Source organism: Bactrocera neohumeralis, chromosome 6, assembly GCF_024586455.1.
Source record: "Bactrocera neohumeralis isolate Rockhampton chromosome 6, APGP_CSIRO_Bneo_wtdbg2-racon-allhic-juicebox.fasta_v2, whole genome shotgun sequence".
NCBI lineage: Eukaryota > Metazoa > Arthropoda > Insecta > Diptera > Tephritidae > Bactrocera > Bactrocera neohumeralis.
In genome coordinates this window covers 41,573,259-41,588,236 of record NC_065923.1, presented here as the reverse complement: position 1 = coordinate 41,588,236, position 14,978 = coordinate 41,573,259, and the positions used below count along the sequence as shown (strand labels likewise).

Genomic DNA, 14,978 nt, shown 5'->3' with positions numbered 1-14,978 from the left:
GTTATTTTCTTTTCCTGTGTCAGCTTCCAGTCAGTTTCCGTTTTGTAAGAAACCATTACATACATAATATATATTTCTGAATTTATATAAAAATAAATTAATAACATACATATTTTTGTAATAATGCATGTTATATGATATTTAATAAGCACATAGAGAGTTTGTAATACTGCGCTAATATATTTGTTGTTGTTCTGCCGCTACAAGTAACATAGTTGTATATTGCTTGTGTAAAAACAGTTCTTTTGGCAAAGTGTTCCACCTACTCAGCAAAAAACTACTAGAAACTTTATTTCCCCCTTTTAATTTCCATTTGTCGCTATTTCTATACTAACGCCTTGGATGGAAAATCACAAATCCGACAATTCTCATAATATCGATGAGTAACTATTCCGCTCATAATAAAATCACAAATGATGGAAATAATATGGATATTAAGCTTTACAGGAATCGCATACTAAATCTATATTTCTCTACAATAGAAGCTTTCACCACCTGCTCAAAATTTATATACCAGGAAAGACAAACACAAGATGTAGAGATATACAGGTAAATTTATTGCAATTATTAATGCATATTTAGCATATACCTAACATAAATCATAATGTATGGATTGTATTCAGTAGATATGAGGACTGCAAAAAGCCCCATCTGATCACCGCTCTTCTGAACTTTTGACAGTAAAAGCCAATTGGGATTACTTAATGGAAATCTAATAACAGCGTACTGAAATTCTTAGGTTAAATAGAGGCGATGGTAATCATTTGCACCAAAAGCGCAATTGCATTTAGGACATTTCCGCTGTCTAGTTTCGTAGCGAGTACGTAAACAGTCATAGCAGAAAACATGGAAACATTTCGATAAAACGGCATCTTTGCGTTTAACCTTACATGAAGGACAGGTGAGAGTCTCTTTATATTCGCGAATCTCTTCTAATACTACTTCATCAATAGTACTGCCAGCCATTTCAATCTTTTTCATGCGTTCAGCCTTGCGCTTAAACTGCGCTAGTTCTTCCTGTAAGCGCTTTGTTTTATAAGCCTCCGCCTCAAGCGAGCTAGTTTTTTCCGCAACAACTTGTTGCGCTTCCTTCATCTGAGAGTGATACTTTTCTAAATGCAACTTTAAATCTGCTGCTGACTGTGCGGACTCAATGGCTTTGCGTTTGTGCATTTCCATTGCTTGTTGACGCAACATCAACTCCTTCTCTATAGTGGCTACGGTAGCTTGAAGGCTACGTTCCTTTTCTTCTAGCTTTCGCAATACAATATGCATTGCTTCAATTTGAGTATCTCGAGTGGTCATTTGATCTACTAATATTTGTTTTTCCTCTCGTAATAAATTATGCATCTGGTTAGCTTTAATGCGTTCCGACATAAGCTTAAAGTTTGCATCATCCTTTTCACGTAGTTGTTGTATTAGTCGAGAGTTTTGTTCCTGCATATCTTCAAATGCCTGACCTGTTACTTCCATTTCATTTAGTAGAGCTTCCTCTTCATGTGAGCCAACAAATGGACGAGCATAATTCGCACCACCCGGCCCACCCCATGCATTCTCCACTGGCTTTTGACTGGCCACTTGTTTTTGCAGTTCATACTTCTGCTCCTCAAGTTGCTTAATCTTGCGTAATGCTTCTTCATCTGCCAACTTTTTACGCTCTTCTCTTTTACTTTCCTGTATTTTCTTTAATTGTTGACGCAATTCCTCTATTTCTGACCGGAGTTTCTTCTCGGTTGCCATAAGCTGCACTTTGTCACGCTGATCCTTTGAAACACCTTTATACATATCAAGAAGAAGCTTCATTTCCTTTTGATCATTTAATGCTTTTCTGCAAACAAAGGAGATTTTTATTTTATTTATGTATAATGTGAATAGGCTCAGAAACTTAGATTTTAATTGTATTTCAAGGACTTTTGTGAAAAGACTTACTTAAGCTGTGCCTTTAAATCACGCACAATTTCGGATTCAACTACTTTTATATCCTTGGCCTTTGGCACATCTTTTGCGTCCTTTTCAACCTTGACGGTGGCTGTGCATGGCGTTCCAGCGACCGTTGCTGCACTTGTTGCATTGCTGTTTGTACTACCTGCAGCTTGAGCATCTTTCTTCTCCCCGACAACTGTAGTGACTCCTGTGGAATTTTTTTCTTGCTTTATTCCATCTTTTTGCTCCTTCATCTCGTCATCACCATCATCCCCTAGAATATTTTGATTATTATCTCTGCTTGTGATCAAACATATTAGTTAACCTTTGATGTTGGCACCTGCTTCATCCTTGACGGTTGTTGATGATTCGTTAGAGCTAGTACCAGTTGTTCCTGCGCCACCAGCGGCATTCTCCTCTTTCACAGTATTTCCACCCTCTAGTTTGACCTCCTCTGTTGCGGGCGGTTGCTGCTTTGTACCCTCCAGCTTCGCCAATGCATCCTCTATTTCTTTTCGAAGCTAAAATGTATAATACATATAAAAATATTAGCATATACATAATCATTTTCAAATGTCGAATTATTACTTTATTCATTTTTTCCATGCAATTTCCAAAAACAATAAATTGTATGGAATTCATACAATACCCACCTTTACATTATCTGCTGAAGCATCCTTATATTTACGCTTATATCGCTGACCTTCTCCTTTTAACTGCAAATTATGGTTTTGTAAGGAAGTAATTAAATGTCGCATTTCCCTATTTATTGGTGCTGTTTGCTCGTTAGCAGCCATATTTTGCTCAAATTCAATGCGCAACGTTTCATATTCTTTCCTAATCTGAGCCAACACGTCCTCCATTTGAATCATTTCACTCCGTACCTTCTTTTGTGCAATCAATTCTTCACTTTCCATAACTTCAATCTGACGTAAATGTTGGTTCTTACTTGTCTGCAACTGATTACGTGTTTCATCTAACATGGTTTTTATTTGCATGGATTCGTTATAGAGAACCGAGAACTGTGACTGCAAGCATTTGTATTCTGTCGTTTCAACAATCACCGATTCAGGCAACTGACGAATCTATTGAACATATAAAAGGAATATTTTTATTTTTTTTATGTTGTAACATACAAATCTATTTATATAAAATACTTACATCCATTTTTAATTTTTCCACCTCCTTTAACGTCTCCCTATGTGTAGCATGCAATTTATCCAACTCCTGCAGACGATTGTTTGCCAGTTCACGATACTCTTCTAAATCCTTTTGCAAATCTTCGTAATGTTGGCTGTTTACATTTGCAGTGGCTGTTCCTTTACCAGAAGATGAGCTTTTATTAGGATCTCCATGCATTTGATGGTAAGCCTTCAACTTCTCTATGGCTTCTGCCAAATGATTTTCTAACTTATCGTTGCGACAGTGCACTTTTTCCAAATCATATTGTAACTCGTCTATCTGATTTTTTAGCTCTGCATTTTCGGTCTCTTTAGCAGTCAAAGCATCTTGACACTCTTTCATTTTTAATGAAATTGTATGAAATTTTTCATGCAACGAAGTGTTTAAGCTTTGCAAATTTCGGTTTTCGGTCATAATTTCAATGTGCGTTTGCTTTAGAGTCTCATCGATATTTGGCAAAATATTATTGGTAACATTATCTGTTCCATCTTCGCCTTCCGCATTCGCATTAGCATTACTACCGCTCGCAACGCCATTTCCTTCTTTCAGAGCTAATGTTATCTTTTCATTACGTTGCATGATTCGATCAATCACTTGCACTATCTTTGCCACCGCCCTCTTTGAAACTTGAACACGATTAGCAAGTTTATCGTCAAGCTCCTCTTTATCCCAGGTGGATAATTGTATGAGGAAAGATGTGGTAACTTCATTCTCATTACGATTTTCAGACTCATCAGCCGTTTCAGCGTCGAAACGTTGCAAGAGCACACGTATATCTTCATTTAGCTGATTCCAATATCGATTTACTACATTCAACACGGCATCGTCTTGCATTTGACGCTTTTCCAATTGTTCAATACGATGCCTCAATTCTGCTTCGGTTCGCATCCGTTGTTCAATGCGCTGTGCTAGTTTTTTATTTTGAAACTCAAGGACTTTAATATCCATTTCTTCCAGTGTCGACACAGGCCCAATGAGGTGCGGTTCAAAATGAACTTTCTTAATTGGTGGCTGCCCGAGATTTGTGGCAACCGCGGTGCTACCGCCACCACCAGATTCCTCTGCACTACGTTTCGACATTTTGCTGGAATATCTAAATTTTACAAAATTACTAGAAAATTGTTGGAGAATGAAGCAATTAAGTAAAATAACAAGCAACAGAGTGCCGGGTCTTATAATCAATAGTGATCTTTCACATTCTTGCATGTTTTCTTTTAATATTCCAACCTATATAGTTTTATTATAATAAATTAACAACATTTAAACTACAACTTACCCTTTTTAACAAATTATATATAAAAATTTTCGCAAGCAAAAGGAAAATGACCTAAAAAAAATTGTAAGCATTTCTATTCTGCGTCGGAATACAAAACTTCTTAAAACAGAGCTTCGCGGAATAGGTGAAATAGAAACACAGCGTGTTAAACACGCCGTAAAAGTAAATATCAGCAAAAAATCTGTCTTCCTGTGATTTAAAACCAAATGCAATCCCTATATTAAATTAAACACAATTGATAAGAATTTAACGTAGAAATTAAAAAAGTTTTACGTGACTGAAGTTTTACTTTTATTTTGATTATTGAAATGTATGAAAATACAAAATATTTCTATGTTGCAGGAAGGAATAAATATTTAAAATATTACGGAAGAGGAAAAGCAATGCATGCATGTGTATTAAATTGATCAAAGGGATGTGTGTGTACAAATCATTACACTTCATTCATGTTTCCTCTAATTCAAATAGACAAGTTACAAAAACAAGAAGATTTGAATTTTAAATTATGATTGATTCTTTATCCAATAAACAAAAAAAAAAAACATAACGTAAAATATTGACTTTTGCAAATTTTTATACAAAAACGCAAAGCAAAATATTTTGAATTTATAATTCATTTTTACTATACTTTCACAACATACTGCAACGAGTATAAAGAGCCATTCTCATACAACTTTCTTCGCTTTGTGTGACAGTTCTTACTGAAACAATGAAGCACAGTAAACAAACCTAATGAGCGATTTGCTTTCAGGGTTTTTCTCTAATAAAAGTGGCGACTGTTGCTTTGAAAAGCGCAAAAAGATGTGAGTTGCCCAACATTTTGCTTGGTTTCGCGGCGAAAACTTGTTATGTGAACGTATTCACACAAAAGCATACATCGAACTTTTCTGTCAAAACAAATGTCTGACGCAAAGCGAAGCAAAAGTTCTTCGTGAATCGGACATAATAATTTTGCTCACCTAACTCTTGTTTGTAGCATCTAAAACTAATTGAGATAAATATAGAGTTATATGTTTTTACATATTTTTTCGCCTTCTCACCCTAGCTCGCCTTCAAACGGATGTTTTTTGGCTAAGACCGGAAGTCACTTCAGCAATATGTAAAATAATCGTTTCTGGCCATATTTTACAGTTTTTATGCAATGTTTTGAATTAATTTTGTTTTTGGATGGTCTTCTCACATACAGACGAGAATACTTTCAACATAAACATAACATAAGATAACATTTTTAGTTTCACCTTACAACGCGCCGTCGCGCCATTTTTCTAGTAACCAACACTTTTTTTGATTCATTGATGTTTCTCAGGTGTGGACTGTTTTTCGTAACCTATTGTCTTGAAATCAAATATCAATCGACTGCGATTACATAACTAAATGTTACAAAAGTACCTCCAACTCATGCAAATAAATAAATGTTGCGAACTATGAACCAAATATAAAAAGACTAGACAATTTTAAAAACAATTAAAGACTATACAAGAATGAAGAGCGACTGATTGATTTCAGCAAGAGCTCACTATGAAATTGAGCTGCCCCCGCCACGATGTCAAAGTCGTGCTAGGCGACTTTAACGGCAGTGTGTGCAAAGAAGGGATTTTTGGCACAACAATCGATAAAATCCTCCATTATGAAACATCCCCAAATGGGTTGAGACTGATCGACTTTGCCGTGGCACGAAATACATGTGGTTATCTATAGTTTTAGACTCCAGCGTAGGAAAATTCATCAAGCTACCTGGCTGCCTCCGGATCGAAAAGCTAAGGAAGACACGTCTCCAGTGTTTTAGACGTGAGTACGCTCTGAGGCCCTAGCGATGATTCGGACCACTATCTTGTTGCAGCGAAAATACGCACCCGTCTCTGTGCAGCAAAAAAAGCAAGTCAACAATCACAAGGAAGGTTCGACGTGGAGAAGCTGCAATCACAACTGACAGCCAAATGATTTTCTATTGGACAGCACTTCAGCAGCTCTTTATATTCAGCTGCCAACGGAACCACTGGTTTTCGGAAAACGCAAAAGGACAGCTGGTACTATGAGGACTGCCGTGTCGCAGTAAAGAGAAAACAGACTGACTACCTCGCAACGTTACAATCGACTACAACCGTTCGACACCAAACGAGGTTTCAGACAAAGCAACTCCCTATCGTGCGACTTCTTTAACTTTCTTCTGGAGAAAATAATTCGAGCTGCAGATGACATTGATATCACTGGCCTCAATAACCGCGCCGTTAGTTCTGCTTTCTCCAAACTAGATGAGGAAGCGAAGCAAATAGGTCGGGAAGTGAACGAGGGCAAGACGAATATATCCTGTCATCAAACAAACAGTCGTCCCACTCGTGACTTTGCTCCCACGTCAATGTTGGCAGTCATAACTTCAAAGTCGTAGATAATTTCGTCCATCTTGGAAGCAGCATTAACACCAATATCAACGTTAGCCTCGAATCCAACACAGAATAACTCTTGCTAACAGGTGTTACTTCGGACTGAGTTGACAATTGTTCTCTCTCGATAAACAAAGACCAAATCTACAATTCACTCGATGGAACGATGAGCTGTAGGAGATATATGACGACATTGACATTTTAATATAAACAAATAAGTAGAGAAAGCGGCTAATTTTATTTGTAGTAGAACGCATAATAAATGGCAGTGATTTTATATACCATATGTACATATGTCTTTATACATATGAATGTGTCACATGTTAACATGGAATTACAATTATATCAATAAATATATAGTTTTGATTGCACTCGATTGCTTTAGAATTTAGAACGATTGATATTTCAGGGCTTGCCTAATGGTCATGCAGTCAACTTCGTCAATTTTGATGCTGTTAGCTTTAATATTGATCTCTTCCTCCTGCATTATTTGTACGTGTAGCAAATAGCGTAACGAAGCTTTATTTTCATTGATCTTCTGATTCAGTTTACATATTGATGCTTGCAAGGCCTCCATTTCATGATAGAGTGCATCCTGCACACTATCACAGGTTAGCTCAAGGCCCGGGCGACGTGCACGATTACTCAAACGCGTCTGACAGAGAGTCAATGAGCGTTGCTTATCGGCCAACTCCTTCTCCAACTGCTGAATGTTGCGTTGCAGCTCGTGTATATGAGTCATGCAATCGTTGTGCTTATCCTCTAAACATTTCTTAATGTGCTTCATTTCGGCGATGCGCCGTTCGAAAGCCTCATTGGTGCGATCCGTTTGATTTTGCATGTCCTCGCACACCTGTTTCAACAACAAATCAATATAAGCACGCAATTGTGAGGCTGAATTCAACTCTTTGGCGTTGTCTTCAATGTTTTTATATGTTGTATGTTGCCACTCGCCCAATGAGTAACGACTACAGAAGACACAGAAATGGGAAATTCAATTAGTTCATCTTAGAGGTTTGTTATAACAAATTGAATAACTTATAAAAAGAATTTTAAAGGCATAAAAAGTATCAGTAGTTAACGGAGGATGGAGCCATGTGTAGAAGTTCACGCAAATAAGGAAAGCTCTCTGAGCGCCATTCACTTGGGAGGACTTATTTTATATATGGCTCAAGCAACTCACGACTTCCAGCCTTAGGCCAAGTATCCTCTGCGTAATAAAAACACATCCGTTTGAAGGCGAGCTAAAATGAGAAAACGAAACATCCCTCCCCAGGGTTGTGCGTTGGGTTTGGAACCCGACACGTAAAAAAAAAACAACCCTAATGAAAAGAACAAAACATCCTCGCCATTACTACGCCAATGAAGAGAAAGTTAACGGTTGAAATTAAATTACCATTCAAGATTCGATAGATCTTTTCCGTGACCTAAATTGCGCTGTGTCTCTCGCAGTGTTAAATTATTTTCATCAATCAAGAGAGATTTATCCTTCTGTGCCAGATCCTTATCTAACAAATACATTGTGGCGCGTAGACTACGTATCTGTTCGTTTGCCTCTTTCAGTGAACGATCCATTAAACACTGACAGCCTTTAATAACCTTCAACTCGCGACGCAAACAACGATCCACCTCGTCATCGCACAGGTCCACTCCAATACGACCTTCTCGCAGTATCTGACAACGCTGATTTATGGCCAACGATTTCTCCTTCAGAAAATCGATAGCGTTGAGTACACGATTACGATATGTATTCAGCGCCTCATCCTCCAGCATGGCCGTTTTCTTTTGCCTATTCAATTCATCTAATAAAAAGCGAATTTCGCTAGTGCGCTCGCGCATATGATGCTCCACTTCACGCTGCCAACTTTTAGTAGTGTCTTTGGTTTCGTCCACAATCCGTTGTGATTCTCTACATAACGGTAGTGATTGACAGTTCATTTTTTTTTTTAATATATCACGTATCTCTTACTCTACAATACGCTCCGCTAAACGTTCCTGATCGCAGGTGATGCGAAATTTCACCTGATTATTGAAGTCCCAGTCTTCCTCCGTATACTTCGGTGGTATTTTCGCTTGAGGACCATATCCCTTGCCAGTCAAATGCAGACCAGCGATTCGTCGTGTACGCATATTCGGCAGCATTTTTGTGATTTCACGTTATTGTTGTTCTTAATCGATTAAAGATCTATAAAAAATATTTGCAAATATTTGTATGTATGTATTTAAGTAAAAAAATCTAATATTATTTTATTTAATAAATTATAAACTTCAATATGAACAACAAATTTATTTAAAGTCAACAGCTCAATACACAACGAATCAACTGGAACAGACATGATGTGGAGAAATTTATACGAGCACATAAAATAATATCGATTATACGGGAGTTCGTGCGTGGTTGCCTAGAGGATTATTATAATATTTATTATTATTTTTTTTTTTTGCTCTGAAAAAGTTGACAATATGGGCCTTCATTAATCTAGTACTTACCCAGTAGAGTAGTTTTGCAAAATGAAAAGATTTTCTCAATCATAAAAATATAATCCGGTAGAAGAGCTTTCAAATTTTTCAAGGTTGGGCTGTAATAAATATATTTTTATTTTATATTTAATATATATTAGATATTTATATATGTTTACTATTCCTAAAAATATTAATAAAAAAATGTTATTCTATTAAAACCAAAAAATTGTTTAAAGTAATATATTAGTTAGCAGATTATGTAACTATCGAATTATTTTTTTATTGACAAATTATAATAATATAATTAAACCTTCCCCACACTATATCAAGTTTTTAATCCAATGACATTTCATACGAAAAGTTTGTCAATAATCCCAGTTTCTACAGGGTCAATCAATGCTATCATTCGCCACATACACATTAGCAAAATAATCACGCTTGCTAAAATAATATCTAATAAAGATGAAAGGACTTACAGTGAACGTTTGATGTTTTTCAAGGAGCATGGCTTTATACTAAGTATAATAAATAAACTTGCGTTGCATGATAATGTTAAGATATCCATTTATATACTCGACAGCGCTCAAATAAATTAATTATCTATCCCATAAATATTGTAGCATTATAATATCCGTAACGCATAGTATACGACTATATTGAAATTTACCTCAACCCATAATCAAGAATTGATTTATTTTGATGATACTTTCGGTCCATACGTATGTAAAACTGAAAGCATTAAAGCTTGAGTTGTCTTTTGCTTCACACTCTAGATGTCTGGCCTATACTTGATTGCTCTGAATAAAATTTAGTATATATCACCAATAAAAGATAAAGAAATAGAACTATGATCATTCTTCTTCTTTATTGGCGTATACATCGCTTAAGCGTTAGCAACAGCACGCCAGTCGTTTCTTCTTTTTGCAAGAAGATGGCGCCAATTGGAGATTCCAAGCGAAGCCAGGTCCTTCTCCACCTAGTCCTTCCAACAGAGTGGAGGTCTTCCTCTGGCTCCCCCGGCGTGTACCGCGACGAATATTTTGCAGTTTTTTCATCCATACGACAACATGACCTAGTTGGAGGAGCTGTCTAATGTTGAAAACTACTCACAAATACCAGCTGCAGGCTTTCTGATACGAGTATTGTAGTGTTTTTCAATTCATGGTAGGTAGGTTCGAAGTATCAGTCAAAGTTCCTGAGCGGCCACAATATCCTTCTGTGACAAACAAAATTGTAACAAACAGAACAGAATTGAAGGCTAAAACACCTTGGATACCTCACCTTTAGACATTCAGCTGAGCTGGCGCTGGCGGGAGAAAACTTAAACGGCTAAGCACACTTGTAATGGGTACAAGGTACAACAATAGTTTCGTACAAACAGCTTTGAGAACTTGTGCGCTCGAGGCTAGCTAGGCTAAGTGCGTCGTCTTTAAACGCGTTTTTCTTGAAACTGTGTTTTTCTCGAGAACTACTCAACCGATCTTCATTACATTTTACTTAGTCTTTGTGATACAATTCTTAAAGGATTTTTTTCATTCTTCTGTAAAAATTACTAAGTTAACGTTTTAACTAAAACACGTATTTTTCAATTCAGATGACTCTGTAAGGAGTTATCCTGCCAACACGGGCGCATCTTTTTGCCTAGGAAGCACCGAAAATGGTGTCGCAATGGCCAATTTTAAAATATTTTTTTACAAAAATTTCAGAATTTCTTTGTTAATAGTTTATCTTTGTAACAATCAAAAATTCTAATAAAATATTTAATTTTTTATATGAGAAAAAAATTGTTGAAAAATGCTGTTTTTTACCCGAGAAAACCCATGTAACCCCTTAATATCTCGGAGTTCTTTTTCTAGCTTCAAAAGGCACTGATTATTATCGATCCAAGTGCGATCCTCTTTTTACTTACCGATCTAAACAGGGTTAGATTCTCGAAATAACGCCCTTGGCCGGGTGAAATAGCATCCTCTCTTGGGATCTCCCATATAACTCAATCTACATACATTTGGATGTAAATGTACATACTTAAATTCATTTTATTTAGTGAATAGGAACAACTCGTTATTTAAAAACACCACCACTCAGTTTATTACGCATCTAAAACTTTTATTTTATTCCGTTTTTTATTTAATACATGTTTTTTTTATAGTCTTCTCTTTTCTGCAAATAGGAATAGTTTTCACATTATCGAAACGATCTTTAACGAATTATACATATGTGCATACTTACATATTTATATGTACATATATGCATGTAGACATAATATACATGTATATACATATTGTATGTATATGGCTTAAGTCTACATACGAATACCTATGTACATTTGTGTTTCATATTTTTTGTTCATTTTGTTCATGTCATTGTAATTATTATTTTGCATATATATACCATATGTAATGTATATATATATTTGCTTTGTATGTTATGTAAATGTTGTGTCACATACATAGATGGTAAATATGTATTTTGTATTGACAGTTGAGAACAAAAGGCAGTGTTGCACGTTTCTTTCAAACAGCAGAACTGTTTCTTGTTTTATTTGTTTATTCTCAGGAAAGTTTTGATCAGGTTTTATAAGCTCTTTATCTATGAAACATTCTTAAGCAGAAATCATATGAATTATGCTGGGGAAGACTTTTTATGGACAAAATATATACATACATATGTAATTCAAAATTAATAAAATCCTAAAAATATAACAGGAATCCTGAGTTGAGGATTTGGTCTGTGTATATCGTCACCTAAAATGCAAAACAACGTATTGTCAAAAAAAATTGAAAATCGTTGCCAGATAATCATTTTATAACGAAAACTCTAATTTTGTTTTTGTATGATAACTAATATACATATAACCAAAATTAAAATTTTGTTTCGATATTAGTGATTTCTAATATATCGGTCTTCCTTCGCTTGTAAACTTATGAAAAGTGAAGTTACGTTATTTTGCACTTTAGGTGGCGATATGTAAGTATGTATATGTATACATGCAAAATATATAAGAAAAACGAAAAACAACTTTTACTAATGACTTAATTAAATTAATAAAATATTTGCAGAAAGAGCCAACATGAAAATTGTCACTCTCTTCCTTCGTGCTATATAGCATAATTAATTCAGTTATATAAATGTTAAACGGTTTGAAGTTTTTTTTACATTTTCTTGTTTTATTTAATTCTTTGTAAACATTATAAATTTTGTATATTTTTTATTTCAGCATTGATTCTTGTCTATAATTTATCTACAATAAAAATAAGACATTTCTTATATGCATACTGTGCATGTGTTTGTGTATGTTTGTGTAACTATTCAGCAATTTTATATGCCTATGTGTATGTACATGTTTAGTTTAGCGCCATACTTTGCTGCTGTACAGTAATTTTTGAACTGTTTGCTTATAAAAGAAAAAAATTATAAAACATATAAAAGAAACAGGGTAGTTTTACTGTAAAATATCATATAAATGATTTAAATTGTAACTATAAAAATATACAATTTATTATTGGCTCTTAAGTAATAATTTTCAAAACTACTTTTGTTGTGATTCCTTCGGTTGTTTTTGCGTATTTTAGTTTTCATTCGTATTTATGTATGTACATTAAACATTTTGTGTAACAAAAATAATTGCTCTTGAGGTATTTTCTGTAACGCTGCTGTTGCTCACTTTTTATTTGCAAATTTAGGAATTTTATTGCATACATATTTGGTTCAATATACATATTTTTTATCGAGATGATTTTATTTTTGTTTTTCGTGTATTTTTATATTTGTTTTCGTTTTATTTCTTTTAGCTTTATGCTTAAATAAGTTTAGCACCTTTTGATTTCATCAAAAAAATAATATTATATGCATTTATATGTCTGTACATATTAATGTTGTATTTATAAAGAATATAACTTGAATACAAAATTAAAAAATACACGCCGTGTCTCCACTTAAAAATGTGAATACGGTCAAGTTCAAATTTCAGATAACCTATTCAGATGAAGCATTGAATACGTTTGTAATTATAGAATTGATACTAATGAAATTAAATTATTTTAATATAGAAGTGGTAATAACACGTCAACTTTACCAATATAGTTTTTAAAAATAACTCTCAATTACATTTATCAAAATTATTTCATAATTTTCAATTGAATTTTGCATTTGGCAAGTAATTTCGCATATTCTTCAGTTAATATTTAGGTCCGATAATTTCAATATTTCTTTTAATTTGAAATTTTTTTAATGTTTGCCCATACATTATTGTACCATGCTAATTACTCTTAGGCTATACTTCAATTTGCTTATATTTGTTGTATAAAAATGTATATTAAATATGAAACAGTTCTATTGCATGTAGTATATGTAAACAAACTTTATTAATTTCTACTATTTTTATGTTGTTGACCTATTTTGAGCAAATCATATAATAAACATGTTTTTGTTCTACGGAAATAATAAATTTCTTGCAATATTCGAAAGTAAGTTTTATATATGAACCAGTGAAGGGTATGCAGCTTTTTAAGCCAGCGCTTTATTAAATTCCTTTTGTAGTGGTCTTTGATGATAAGAAATGTCTTATTTTGTGACATTAAAGAATTTACGTATTTTTTTATTCACTCGAAATCTATATTTTTTTGCATACTTATCTCGTTAATATGCCAATATTTCATATTCGTTTAAAAAAGATTTATGACGCAAGCGCCTTTTAAGTTTTATACAAAAAAGAGTTTATATTTTTATATCTTAAACACAATATCTTTTTTTTTGCATTTTATTATAATTATTATTTTTGTATATAACTTTTTCTTATTATACTTTATATCAAAACAAAATTATATGCACAATACATTTTCGAAATAAACCACTAAACATTTTTCAGAAAAAAATAAATAACTTTTTAAATATTGTATATTCAGTTTTTTTAGGAAATAAAAATTGCTGCCCATTAAATTTATACAATTTACGGATCTTTTAGTTGCTTGCAGTTGCATTTATGTTTGTATTTCTTTTTTGTTTAATATATTTCGATGTATTAAAAAAAATTTCAAACATTGTGTTATTCCCTAAGCTAAATCTATCTTTGACTTGATCCGTTGCAGTAGCATTATGAAAATTGCGATTGAGGAGAAAATCGGGACCAAGTATTATACATTCTGCCTACAAACAGTTGGAAGAAAAATTATGTAGTATATATGACATTTCGCTGACATATTTGCAGATGATTATAATTTTATAAACATGCACATGTACGTCTGTCAATATATACAGGTATTTTAGAAAATACTAAAAAAAATATATGAAATAAAAATTTCGGAACATTAATATTAAGAGAAATATGTAACGGCTGTGGCAACAATAACTCGTTTTCGTTTCCCTTCTGCAAATTTTTTGAATAAAAATATCCCTCACAATTTAACAAAAAAAACTTAAATTGCCCAAATGTCTACAAATATTTAAAATTTCAAAAAGATCCATTTTACATAATTCAGATGAACCCAATGTTTGGCCGAGTTAAGGACAAACTAATAAATTATATCATTTTTGATATGAATTATTCTGTTTTAACATTGCAACGCAGGTTTGTAGCCGACACATAGCTTTCGGTTAATAAGTGAACTGGCGGCTTAACTCAAAATCTACCATATTCAACAAAAAAAAATTTAAATCAATGTGTAAATTATACTAGATAAATGTGAAAACATGAAGTGTGGAAAAATGTAGCTAGCATTTTGTATATTTTCATTTGTTGTTGCGAGGAATTATAA

General features: G+C 33.8%; 2 protein-coding genes across 2 annotated transcripts; both read right to left on the bottom strand.

Annotated features, from left to right (window-relative positions):
* Window positions 1-536: 536 nt before the first annotated feature.
* Window positions 537-4,496, bottom strand: LOC126761583 (E3 ubiquitin-protein ligase Bre1). Its single transcript, XM_050477891.1, has 6 exons — window positions 4,382-4,496; window positions 3,085-4,198; window positions 2,577-3,008; window positions 2,249-2,444; window positions 1,930-2,197; window positions 537-1,828 (listed from the first exon to the last, which is right to left on the bottom strand). The coding sequence occupies exons 2-6, from the start codon at window positions 4,183-4,185 to the stop codon at window positions 736-738; spliced, it is 3,090 nt and encodes a 1,029-aa protein (XP_050333848.1). The 5' UTR covers window positions 4,186-4,198; window positions 4,382-4,496; the 3' UTR covers window positions 537-735.
* Window positions 4,497-6,981: 2,485 nt separating this feature from the next.
* LOC126762541 (tektin-1) lies at window positions 6,982-9,326 on the bottom strand. The gene is made up of 3 exons (XM_050479371.1): window positions 8,732-9,326; window positions 8,159-8,671; window positions 6,982-7,730 (listed from the first exon to the last, which is right to left on the bottom strand). Exons 1-3 carry the CDS (start codon window positions 8,902-8,904, stop codon window positions 7,151-7,153), a joined length of 1,266 nt encoding a protein of 421 aa, XP_050335328.1. The 5' UTR covers window positions 8,905-9,326; the 3' UTR covers window positions 6,982-7,150.
* Window positions 9,327-14,978: the final 5,652 nt, after the last annotated feature.